Source organism: Lagenorhynchus albirostris, chromosome 6 (genome assembly GCF_949774975.1).
Source record: "Lagenorhynchus albirostris chromosome 6, mLagAlb1.1, whole genome shotgun sequence".
In the NCBI taxonomy this organism is placed as follows: domain Eukaryota; kingdom Metazoa; phylum Chordata; class Mammalia; order Artiodactyla; family Delphinidae; genus Lagenorhynchus; species Lagenorhynchus albirostris.
This window is the reverse complement of record NC_083100.1, coordinates 36,082,660-36,096,315: the sequence shown is the minus strand read 5'-3', so window position 1 is coordinate 36,096,315 and position 13,656 is coordinate 36,082,660. Positions and strand designations below refer to the sequence as shown.

The window sequence follows — 13,656 nt, the reverse complement described above, 5'->3', positions numbered from 1 at the left end:
CCTTTAAAAACTCCAGAGGTTACTGAGCAGCTAGAATTAGCTTGTATTGCAACATGTCTTCTCCCTGTATATTGTAAGTTCTGAGTTAATATCTACACATAGAGGTTTGTTTTTTTTTTAACTCCGACCTTTTATACCTTTCAAATATATAAATAGTATTAACAGTTATATTACAATGTTTGTGTAGTAAACAGAAAATAACTTTCAAAGTGATATTGCATGAGGTCTTTGAAAAGGCTGCATGAGAGCACAACTCTAAAAAAAATCCAACCGTGTGGGACTGTTTGACGGCCACCTTGAAGCATGAGATTAGTTTCACTTGGCCAGTCCTGAAGGTGAGGTCTCCTCTTGCAATGACTAGAAGTAGAAGTGGGAATTAATGGTTTCTGATGGGAAGCTAGAGGCGGGGGAGGACTATAGTAGATTGCAGCTTTAATGCTCATTCCACTAAATAGCCAGTTGGCATTAGTTCTGCTTTATGTAAGGTAACTGCTATGTAGGTAACTGGGAAAATGTTTCCGTTTATGAGGAGTAGGTGATTCCACTGAAATTGCTTTGCTTACTCTATTGCCTGGAGCTGCACAATGATTCAAAAACAGGTTCTTGCTAGGGCTGCCCCCATAGTAGGGAAGGGATGAGGTGCGTGAGAGCAAGGACTAAAAACGTCTGGTTAGGTGCGTGGAATACGTACAAAGAGGAAGCCCAAAGTGAAACAGAAATGAGAAATGTCTTTCGGGAGATGAAGGCATGGAGATTTATTTGAGAGGGAGCCCCTTTAACTGGGCAGCAACTTCTTTTCTAACTTAATATTACATTGAACTATTTTCTATTTTTAAAAAAAAGAAAAAGAAAACAGCAACAATAAACAAGTTTTAAATGAGCAGGCTTACTAATTTTAAGATCTGAAGCCACAAGCAGGTAAATAAATTTCACAATAAAATGTGGCTCATACTGTGAATTCCATTTGTCTGACATCAGTATGTCATTTTATCGAGACTGCACTAATGGACAAGTTTTCTCTGTACTGAATTTCAGCTTTACTCATTTGGAAGTCCACAGAAACGCATCTGTTCACTACAGTAACGACAAGTTGAATAACGGAATGCGAGTCATTTTAAGTGTGCATTGTGTCTTTAAGATTAATTTGACTGGTATCATTTTAAGGTGCCCTGATTTTTTTTTCACTTTACTTTCTTCTTCTTTCTTTCTTCCTTTCTTTTTTTTTTTTTTTTGGCAGTGTTGATTTGTTTTGTTAAATACATACCTCAAAAATTACCCATCAAGCTGCCAGATAGGAAGCCATAGAATTAAAAAAAAAAAAATCAGGGACAAACACAGAAAATAAATAGGAATTCAAAAATAGTCACCCCACCCTGAGAGCAGGCCGCAGTTTATCAAAAAGCCAAAGCGACTCACTGTGAAGTGGTTTTTTTAATACATAAACAAGTCTCTTCTTTAAGAACTCATTTCACAGTCTATTCTTTCGGATTGTAAAGTTCTCTGTCCCATGCAATTTAATATATATATGTAAATATATAGATATATACATATACATATACACACACACTTGTAGCTTCCTTCATTTATTTCATAGGTCTTTTCATCCTGGAACTTGCCTGGTGTCTCTTCCATAAGTGCAAGAATAATGAAGGCAGAGTCTCCTGTGATTATAATGACTACGATCCAGTCCATTGTAAAGCGTAACACTTTAGTGTCTTTGCCAAGGCGATGTCTGATTCAGAAATACTGAACTTATTCAGTCTACAGGTGTATCCTGTGCAACAGAGAAATGTCAAAAAAAGGTAAGGAAAACAAAACAGACCAAAAAAAAGACAAAGATAAAATAAAGCAACAACAAAAAAGTTTTTAAAGAAACTAAAACAGAAAATCCTTGGACCGATGTATTGCTTTGCCTGGTGGCAGTTCACATTATCTCTGGTCAATTTCAGCAGGCACCGCCTTGCTTTTCTCCGCACTCTCCTCCTCCGCCTCCACTTTGTACATCTCCTCCGAGCCTTCCTCGCTGTCATTCTCCTCCGACTCTGTCAGCAGCTCCTCGTCCTTATACTCGGCCACGTCCACCACCGAGCCCAGGTGTTCCTTGAGCTTCCCATGATGCTTCACGTGGTACCGCTGGTTCTGGAAGAACTTGATGATGGTGTGTTTGGGGAGATCCAGCTGAGCAGAGAGAGTGTGGATGGCTTCCTGGTCAGGGTACAGGCCCACGTCATGGATGAAGCTCTGGAGGATGCCTAGGGCTTCCAAAGAGATCTTTGTGCGAGACCGAGGCTTTTTGGTGCAACTGTCTTCAGTCGGAGGAGGCGGGGGAGGTGCTTCTTCTCTGGGAGGGGAGCTCTCCTTGGCTGGCTGAGACTGCTGTCTGTGCAGGACCTGAAAATTAAAATTTAAACAAAATTAACATGTGATTCACAATCTCACCTTTCAAAAGCCATCAGCCCAGTGAAATACGTGTTGTCTAGCTAGCACTGTAGTGATGCTGTAGTCATGGTAAGTTCAGGTCTTCTGAAAACTTAAAATAATTTCTGGAGATTCAGAATCTCCTCTACAAAGCAAGAGGTTAATAATAGTAATGTTTCCATTCTGAGGCACAAAGAAGTTAAGTCATTTGTTGCCAAAGGTCATTCGAATTCAAAGGATCTGGCTCTAGGGCCTTGCTGTTAACTAGCTGTGGTGTGCTACCTCTCTGAAGCCCAATGACAAAGAAACCGGACCCAGACAAAGAAAAGTGCAGGCTCTACAAATGAGATCACACGGGCTCACGTCCAGACTCTTCCCCCTTAGCTGGGTGTCCTTGTGCAAGACACTAAACATCTATAAGCCTCAATTTCATCATCTATGAAAGAAAGATAAGACACTGACTTCCTAGGGATGTTGGAAGGATTAAATGACATAATGCATGTAAAGAACAGTGCTTGCCTTAAACCAGAGGTTGACAAACTTTTTCAGCAAAGGGCCAAATAGGAAATATTTTAGCCTTAGCAGGGTCATACCATCTCTGTTGTGATGCCTCATCTCTATAGTTTGAGCATAAACAAATGAGCATGGCTATGTTCCAATAAACTTTATATATAAAAACAGGTAGCAGGGACTTCCCTGGTGGTCCAGTGGTAAAGAATCTGCCTTCCAATGCAGGGGACTCGGGTTCAATCCCTGGTCTGGGAACTAAGATCCCACATGCCGCAAGGCAACTAAGCCCACGTGCCACAACTAGAGAGAGAAAAATCCACACGCCACAACTAGAGAGAAGCCCGTGCACCGCAATGAAAGATCCTGCGTGCCACAACTAAGACCCAACGTGCCAAATTAATTAATTAATTAATTTTAAAAAAACAAAACAGGTGGCAGACTGGATTTGGTCCACGGGCCAGAGTTTGTTCACCTCTGGCTTAGGGCAAACATCCTATAAATGATAGTCATTATTATATCAGCCTCATAATTACTCTTAGAGTATAACAGTGGAATAAGTATTTGAGTCAGAAAATCAATTCTCCATAAAATTAAGAACAACTTTTGTTTATTTTCTTTTAGCCCTGATCTTAATCCTTAAACAAGAATGTTTTTTAAAAATATAAAAACTTCCAAATTAATTAAAAGACATAAGTTTTTATTAAATTATGCCCTTTAAATGACTAGATTACACTCATATAAATGGACCTCCTCAGTATTACTGATGTCAAGGAGACAGCAGTGAGTGGTGGCTTGAAGCAAGATTTTGGTTCCCTGCCCAGGAATTGAACCTGGGTAGCCTGGGTGAAAACCAGGAATCCCAGCCACCAGTCCAGCAGAGGCTAGAGAACAAACTATTCATCCTTTGTTCTGCAATCCACTTCCTTTTTTTTTTGTTATCCTTCATGTCAAGGTTTTCTAGTTGTAATTAATTTAAATTTCTCTTTCATTTCTACCTATTCCCCACTCATTAGAAAACAAAACAAAACCGAAACAAAAACCTCTAGTATTTAAATACTAGATCCAAGTTGGAGCCACTCCTGCCTGGGGTGCCACATCAGCAGATTGAACTTTCATGTTGCTATAAATGCTCTGCTTGACCAGAAACACAGTATCCTGTCAGCAAATCCCCAAATGCAATGCCAGCTCTGGACTCCATACTCACTTCTTTGCTCTCTGATCTTTCTAAATAAGGTCAGATATGCAACCCCAGACAATCATGCCCTGTTTTCTGTGTCGCCACTTCTAATGCTCTATAAAACTGGCCCAAAATCCCTCTGGAAGAGTGTTCCACTGCTTGTGAGGAACTGTACCCCCTACAACCCATGGATTGTTCCCCTTGAATAAAGGACATCACACTGATTACTACATTGGTTTAGTTTTGTCATTTGACACTAGTTAGGCAAGCTTATTCTTCATCTTCATAACTGCTTCTTCAGCGTCATCTCTGCATGGAAAAGTTTCCCATTTTAATATTTATGAACTTTTTCAATCTGACTAAAGAAAGAGAAAGCAATACAGAGGAGATTGTCCAAACAACTCGCCCCTGTCCCCCTCAGAGGCCTATGTGAGAAGGACTTCCTGGAGAGGGCGCATGGGACCCTGAAGAGGAACTCAGCTGCTGCTCACACCTTGCAACATCAGCGGCAGTGCTATAACAGCAAAAGGCTACCCGGAAGGTTCCCATTAGAAAGTATTATGTCAACTCCAAAGGCAAAGACCGAATTTCCTCCACTCAGATCAGTGTCTAACATCCTGGAAGTTCCCAAGACCTTTAAGAATAGTGAGTTCACTTTTTAAAAAAACACATGTTTCTCTTTTACCATTCTCTCCTATTTTAGGTGGTGTTTTCCATGTTAGAGTAACAAATTAAACATTTTCCAAAGTTCAGGGGGAACTCAGTCCAGTCAATGAAGAAGAAAACATGTCTAGTTACACGAGAGAAACATTGGTACCACCACTACCAGCACCACCACACACTACCCAGATGACAAATTTTTTTTAAACTACAAAACATCAACATCAAAGCAAGCATTTAAGAAAACAATCTCTGCCATTTATCCTAGTCTCAGGGACTACCTGATGAAAAACTAATTTCTTACCGATGTGAAAATGTCAGTCTTTTCTGTAGAATTTAATAGATATTAGGGCAGATGACATTGTTACTTAGGTAACAGAAGAGGATTAAACTTTTAAAATAATAATTCATAACAAGTAACAATCAAAATAACAATAAAAGGATAATCAAATGCAAATAAGAATACCCATTATAATAAGCTGATGGCTGGTGGCAGAAAGAAATCTAAAACAGAAGACCATAAACAGTGGCACTGAAGGTCCATATAGTGTCGACCAATTAAAACGAATGTTCTTGACATTTTCTTTACCCCTTTCAACTAAGAGTAAACGCATGTGGTCTGCTGTGGTAAGCAGGCATCAGCAAAAAAGTGAGAGCTCCATTACTTCAACATCCTAATTATAGCTGGCAGGGAGAGGAGATCTGCACGGTGGACCCACACTGCTCATGGCAGCTTTGATGGCAGGAAGGTATTTGCTCTGAGGTTGTAAGACTGTAATCTGGGCAGCTTGAGCACTGTAATAAATGAACCTCTACATCAACAGGTGAAGATTATTTTTGGGGGGGGTCAGTAAGAAGGAGAGAGACTGAAATTACATAGGAATATGTACTCACACAACATGTATACTCAAGCACAAGGACCCCCTTTTAGAGCAATTGCGATAATTGGAAAACAAAAGAGAATTAAAATGCCCCATTTTTAAAATTATGCTTGCCTTCTGTAGTAAAAGTCAGCATAACGGTTCCACTTAATTAAATAATTAGATTGGTTCTTTAGGGGTTTTCCATTGTGCATTGGTTAGATTTAAAGAGATTTTCCAAAACTATACTTAGAAGTTACTACAATCTTTCTGCACGATAGGGTTCGTTCTTCTCCTGAGGTCCCACCAATTGGCCTATTTCACCCCCCTTCTAACTTTGAACCTAGCAGTAGTAACACACAGATACAGAGAAGCCACACATGAAATGGAGAAACAATAATCATAGTAGCCACCACTTACTGAGCGCTTACTCTGTGCCAGACAGTTTTAAGAACTTTACATCGATTAACTCATTTAGTCCTCACAGTTCCTTGTGAAGGTGCTACTTGGATCCAGGACAACCTAGAAACATGGAGCATCTCAGGAACACCCTCAAAATTGGAAATTTTAAACACAGAGAGCTGTCAGTCTAAGTAGGTTTCCACGGAACAATGACAATGTGGCTGCCATCAGAGGAGAGGAAGATGTTTCTCAGAGAGCTAGCAGCAATGGAAATGATCTACAAAGTGAGATATCCTGTCTCAGGTCAGACGATGCTCTATATTGGGAGCCATGACAATATTTGCATGAAGAAGGTTAAATAATATTTCTGGTATCTTCAAGCAGATAGGAAGGAGTGCAATATTCATAACATCTGAGGTGAAAAGAGTCCCCAAGTTACTCTGTCCCAACTATCTTCATTCCCCTGAAATGTTCTGATTACTCCAGGCAGAGAGTTATTTACTGTCTTCTATAATTTTTAGCAAAAAGAACTGCCTACAGGGCTTCCCTGGTGGTGCGGTGGTTGAGAGTCCGCCTGCCGATGCAGGGGAACACGGGTTCGTGCCCCGGTCTGGGAAGATCCCACATGCCGCGGAGCGGCTGGGCCCGTGAGCCATGGCCGCTGAGCCTGCGCGTCCAGCGCCTGCGCTCCGCAATGGGAGGGGCCGCAACAGTGAGAGGTCCGCGTACCGCAAAAAAAAAAAAAAAAAAAAAAAAGAACTGCATACATTTCCTCACTAGCCACCTGCAGTAGCTTATTATTATGACAAACAATCAGGAAATTCTTCTTACTGTCGTGTAGTGCTTCTTCCAGTGGCGTGAATACTCTGAACAAAAACAGAGCAGAGCCTACTGCTTACGATGTGGTATTCCCCAGGCGGGGAAATCAGTCCAAATGCTCTCCCCAAACCCTCCATCTAAACAGCGGGATCAAGCCACCTTTTCTGCACTTTCCCACATCTTGACTAACTAATGCCAACTCTTTTAGTCTCGTCTTCATAGGCCAGGTTTCTGAACACCCACTTAAGTGAATTTTAGTTTTTCTGTCCGAACTTCTCAGAGATGTTTGAAACTCGTTGTTTGTTAACTAGAATGACTCAAGTTTGGTCCCTGTCCCCAGCCAGTACCCTGAGTAACTCCGGCCTGAGGCCATGTCATTGATTCCCGCTGGATGGACTACACGCCATCCTGTTCCTCAGCTCATCTGACGGTTCACGCATATTTCTGGCTGATTGACTCTTTGAAACCACAAAATTTACAACTACTGCAACCAAGACAGAGGATGCCCTGCCATCTGAACAGAGATAGGCTCTTTCCTAACAAGTTCTTCCCAAGCCCAGATTATTGTTTTCTGATATTTTTTTAAAAAAAGGTAAGTATAACGGAGCAGCTACCCAGATATTTATGTAAATCTGCCCAAGTCTGCACACTTTCCAGACTCATCCTTTTTCCCCTTTTTCAAAATGGGCCTAGCAGTTGACCTTTCTATTCCTAAAGTCTCTCATCTCTCTTCACATGACTTTCCCAAATAACAGAATATATCATTCTGTAAAGATAGCTATCCATCCCTTTCCTCTTGACCTTTGCAAACCGAAGCCTGACAATTCATCCTATCTCATTTTGGTTTGGATTTTTCTCCATCACAACTGAACTTAAATTGATCTGGTCGGCAATTCATTTCTGATATTGATAATTTCTACAAAGAGAGTTTTAAAAGGTTTATTTAAAAACCTCTTTCTTTTTTTGTAGCTTCTATTGTTAGTTTCTTAGGGTTCGCAGCAGTGAAATATCAAGGTGGCTTCAATAATAATGATAATACTATTAATATTAATAATAGGTGCTAGCATTCATGTAAAGTATATTATGAGCCTAACACTGGCCTAAATGCTAAAAATATATTTTATTTTCACAGTAATCCTGGAGTAAGCATTTTTACTCCATTTATGATGAGAACATTGTGGTTCAGAGAGTATAGGTAATTTGTGTGAGGCCTCATAGCTTCTAATTAGCAGGATTGGATATCTAAAACATATCTGATTTTAAATCCCATGCCCTTAAACATTATGTTCTCCTGTCTTCTGTGCACAAGATCACGTAAGAAAATTGAACAAAGGCTCCAGAGTAGAGGTGACAGACCATAAATAAGATATCAGGTAGTAATAAATACTATAAGCAAAAACAGAGCCAAGCATAAGGAGGAGAACTGGGGGCAGAGGAAGTTATTTTAGATTTGGTGGTTCAAGGAAGGCTCCCTAAAGAGGTAGGAGTTGAGCAGAGGCCTGAAGGAAGTGAGGACCAAACCATGAAAAAGAGCAAAGCAGACCAAGGGAAACAGCAAGTGAAAAGGCAGGGAGGCAGGAGTACACTTGGTATATTTGAAGAACTGCAAGGAAGGCAGCATGTTAGAGCCGTGCCACCCAGTACAACAGATACTAGCCACATACGGCTACTGACATCTAAATACATTAAAACTAAAAAAAAGAAAAAACTGAGTTCCCTCAGTCACACGAACCACATTTCCAGTGCTAGATAACCACCCTGTGCAATACCATACTAGACAGCACAGATACAGCACATTGCCACCAGCACTGCCATCACAGGAATAGCTCGGACAGCCCTCTGCTAGAGAGAAATGACAACTGAGGGGCTGCCAGGGCCGGAGCCAGAGCAGCAGGGCCTTGGCATTCTACTGTCAGTAAGGTCTACCCTTACTGTGACCTGCAGTCATGTCCTCTGATCTAGCCCCAAACACAGTAGGACTTGAAACAACGACTAACACTAGAGAGAAGAGAAATATTCATGTATCCACACACTAAGTAAGAAATACTCAGCTCATAATATCAATATATTACTGGACTTTCAACATAGTATCACAAATAGCAACACTATCATAAAAACAACCAGAAGGATGCATCGGCACTTCTATCCTCAAGAGAACGGGGACTTCCCCGGTGGCTCAGTGGTTAAGAATCCGCCTGCCAATGCAGGGGACATAGGTTAAAGCCCTGGTCCGGGAAGATCCCACATGCCACGGAGCAACTAAGCCCGTGCACCACAACTAGTGAGTCTGCACTCTAGAGCCCGTGAGCCACAACTACTGAGCCCGCGTGCCACAACTACTGAAGCCCTCTTGCCTAGAACCCGTGCCCCGCAACAAGAGAAGCCACCGCAATGAGAAGCCCACGCACTGCAACGAAGAGTAGCTCCCACTCGCCGCAAGTAGAGAAAGCCTGCTTGCAGCAACGAAGACCCGGTGTAGCCAAAATAAATAAATAAATTGGGAAAAAAAAGAGAGAACGGTAAACTTACATTTAACTGATGGCTGCCTTCTTCATCAGAAGTGCTTATCATGTCTAAAAGAAATTATGTTTAAAGCCATCGACCTTGGGTTGAGTAAAAAAAAAAAATTCCATTTATCAAATATTTACGGAGTGTCTATAGTAACTGGACCTATTAATTTACAAAGCTTTCTAGTAAGGAGTCCTGTCTCCAACAGTTGGGTGTTGATGAACAAGTTATGGGTAAGACATAATCAAACAGAAACTTAAAAGTTTAATAAGTCTTGCCTTCCTATTTATTCACTAAAATCTCATCAGGCTGAAATATGACATACATGTGTATAAATGAACATGGAGATGGCGATGAAGAAAGGAAGGTTGTAAATATATTCAAAAGAGATATCAACTTCTAAATAAAACCCAACACCTTCTTGCCCAGAGACAAAACACAATCGTAATAAGGATATATGTTGTTTTTCTGCCTTTGAAACTGAAAAGTTTAAAAACACAAGGACAAAACGGTACTGTGACAAAAGCTGACTAAGAAAGATAAAGCAGCTCTTCTTAAACCACTCAGTGTTCAAATAGATTTTGAAGGCCTCAATGAAAACCAGCTGGAAGCCATGTGTAAAAAATAATGGCTTTTGCCTGCAGGGAAGGAAGTGAGATCCTAAATGATTAAGTTTAGGAAAGTATATAATTCACTGTATCATTATGGGGTGAACTGGATTACTTATAATATGCCGAGACTTTGTGGTCTTTTTTATATAGAGAAAATGAGAAATTATTAAGGAGGTGACTGTATAGGGTGGCTGATCCAGTGCGGTAATAGGTAATAGGTTAAAATTGGCTCCCAGGTGGCCACATCCCCCTCTCTCTGACAAGCCTCACCCACAGGAGTGAGCCTCACCAGAGCTTCAGGTCCTACGTGGTGATGTGCATCAATAGGAGATGACTTCTAACTGCATTTGAGTTAATCTCAGAATTATTTTTACTTGTTTAATTTTACCTCATCTAAAATAACAGAATGTAATATAGTTGACCCGAAGAAGGAAAGCATTCTTCCACTAAAAATCCTGAGAAAATATATTTACCAGGCAATGAGAACAATTGGTTAGCACAACTGGAAAGCCCTCATGCATAACTCAATTAGAATTTGTTAAATGAATAAGTGCTGCTATTTTTAAAATATACTATATGTAAAATACCATATAACTGAGATATTTGTCTTAAGTTTCAGCAACCTAGCTCTACCCCCTAGTTTTCCCTTTTTTTTCAAAATCAGCACTTAAGACTGTTAATTTTAGCTCAAAACCTCAGTGGGGAGAATTTAGCATTAGTAATTAATAATTAATAGAACTATTATACATCTATCTCATTATTGGACTATAAGCTACATATTGGCACACATAAGTGCTCAGTACATCTTTGTTCTGCTGCACTGGATTAATTCCATATTCTCTCTTTCTTTAATTGCAGACCAGTTACTATTTTTGTTCTGTACAACGTATTGTTTTTTCTTTCTATTATTCGTTTGTAGCAAAACTATGTTTTAAAAGTAAAGAAACTGTCACTCATTATAGGAACTTACACCTAGCAGGTATCTGAGAGCAAATATATATATATGTATATATATTTTTTAACCATTTTTTTTTGTGTTAAAAACAATTCCAGGGCATCACATAATCCTTAAAATTGCTTTTACATAAACCTTGTTAGCAGGAGTTGTGAGGTCACAAAGTTCTCGTTTTGAATCCAATCTTTATCCCCCAAAGCACATATGCTTACTAGCCTTGCAGCTGTGAGCAAGTTTCTTTCTCAGAGCCACAGCGTTTGTTAATCTGTAAAATCTTCCTTGTAGTTTTATGAGGATTAAGTGAGATAATGCATGCTAAGTACTTAGCAGAGTTCTTGTCATAAGTAAGGTTTCCGGAAGTAGTTTCTGTCATTAAAAAATGAGAGGACGTTTTAAGAATCAGCAGTATAATGCCTCACGTAGTTTTCTGTAACTACACTTGTTATGAAAATTAGCAACAAATTCAGAGATCTGTGTGTCTTTTCACTCCAAAAATCTACAGATCTACAAAGGAGAAAGTCCACCAATAAGCTGTCTTATTTCTTTCATTCATATACTGCACACATCTTAGTTCTTCCACATGGCACCTAGCACGTGGAAGTTGCCGCTAAAGCATCTGTCACATGGAATTACACCTCATAATCATAATTCCTTTCAGGGTGACACCTTCTATATGCACAACCTGGGATCCTCTTAAGATGACCTCCTTTATCGGTTCTAGAAATGTGATCCACGGTCCCCTGGGGGAATCCCGATATCCCCACAGAGAGGTCCATGAATCAAAACTATTTTCATAGCAAAACTGAGACATTAGTTGCCTCTTTGACGGTGCTAAAACTTGTACTGATGGTACAAAAGCAATGGTGGGGAAACTGCTGGCCTGTTAGCATAAGTCAAGTCAGTGGCACCAAACTTCACCAGTAGTTGTGTTCTTCACTGCCATATACACACAGTAAACATGCAACTTTCATTTAAGAATATCCTGATGAAGCAGTAATGTGGTATTAATTATGTTAAATCTCAACTCTTGAGTATACTTCATTTTAATAGTCTGTGTGAGGAACTGGGAAATACACATCATGCACTTCTGTGGCATACTGAAGTTAAGATGCTTCTCATGAGAAAGAGCATTTGTGAGATGGTATGAGCTGACAGCTGAACTAGCACCTTTGTCTTGGAATAAATATCATTTTTACTTGAAGGAACCAACAGGCAAACTATGATTATTCAGACTTGGGTATGTGGCAGATATTTTCTTAAAAATAAAGTAAACCTATCAATTAAAAAAAAAAAACCAAAAACCTGGTAGTATTTGTTGCCAATGATTAAATTTTACCTTTCAAGCAAAAATCAGAATTTTGGAAAACTTGTAGCTTCCCTAAAAGCTTAGCAGTTCCCTAATACTTAAAGACTTCCCTGATGATACTGGCGGTGATTTAAGAAATTTTAAAAAATATGTCATACAATGAAATGTGTCAACATTTAGAAGATCTGAATAACTCCATATATCAATATTTTCTAAATGAGCACTGCATGATATTATAAAATTATGAATAGGTAAAAGACCCATTCAAAGTGCAAGGCAGACCAATGAATTATAATGTGAAAAAGTATGAAAGTTCACTGATAGGATTTTAGATTCTACTCTGCAGCCAACCTTTAAGAAACTACCACTTGTAGAGTTTTGTATAGAAGAAGAATGATCATAATTTCCTGGGAAGGCTATTAAAATATCCCTTCCTTTTCTAATTGCATGTCTGTGTGACGGTTGATTTTCTTCATTTACTTCAACCAAAACTACACTTTGTATCAGAATGAATGAGAAGCAATTATGAGAATCCAGTTGTCTTCCATTAAGTCAGACATTAAAAGTATTTGCAAATATATATGTAAAACAATGGGACTCTACTTATTTTTTTTTTGTTTTGGAGATAGTTATCTTCATAAAAATATATCATTTACATGTAAATATTATTTATAATTATTTTCAGACAAACATTTAAAAGATTTCTCAGAACTAATTTCTAATATGGTAAATATTGATAGATATGCACATTTTTGGAGTCCTTAATAGTAAGAATGAAAGGGGACCCTGACACCAAAAAGTTTGAAAACTCTGTACCACATGAATCACTTTGAATATATAGCCTTGTCTTTCCCCTAATGAAAACCAAGCACTTTACTATAAAATACAAAATGGACCTTACAGTTAATAACATCCTTACTTGATCTCAGTCACCTAGGAAAGTCTGAAAGAATGAGTGTAGGAGAAAGTACACATGCATTACGATTTGCCTCTTGACTTTATCTCTGAGACATTTTCACAGGCAAAACATATCAGCCTAGGTACACAACTCAGCACTATTTCTAACTTCAAATGATGTTACTTGAGTTGGCTCTTATGGTTCTAATTTCACATCCTAACGTTATAAGACTTATTAAAAACCGTGGTTTAGTTTTGTTGCTTTTTTTTGGATTATACAGTATCCTAAGGTCAAAACTCAGGAAATCTGTTATTAAAAAAAAAAAAGTATCCATGAAGTGATGACAAATTGCGGACTACAGGTGTTAGATTACATTTTGACTCCAGGCAGGTTTAATATAAGTTGGTCTCCTTTTACAATTGCTCTTAGCACATACAGCTATGGGAAGGGGGTTGGGGGTTGGGGGTTGGGGGTCGGGGGAGAGAATAAGAACCAAAAAAAAAAAAAAAAAAAAAGAGTAGAGTTCAATAAA

The 13,656-nt window shown here is 39.1% G+C and overlaps 1 protein-coding gene across 1 annotated transcript in view; it reads right to left on the bottom strand.

Annotated features, from left to right (window-relative positions):
- Nucleotides 1-1,412: 1,412 nt before the first annotated feature.
- SATB2 (SATB homeobox 2) overlaps nt 1,413-13,656 on the bottom strand; it is a 187,840-nt gene continuing 175,596 nt past the window's right edge. Inside the window, exon 11 of the mRNA XM_060152381.1 lies at nt 1,413-2,391. Within this exon, the coding sequence (XP_060008364.1) occupies nt 1,930-2,391 (462 nt within the window). The 3' untranslated portion in view covers nt 1,413-1,929. The remainder of the gene's footprint in view (nt 2,392-13,656) is intronic.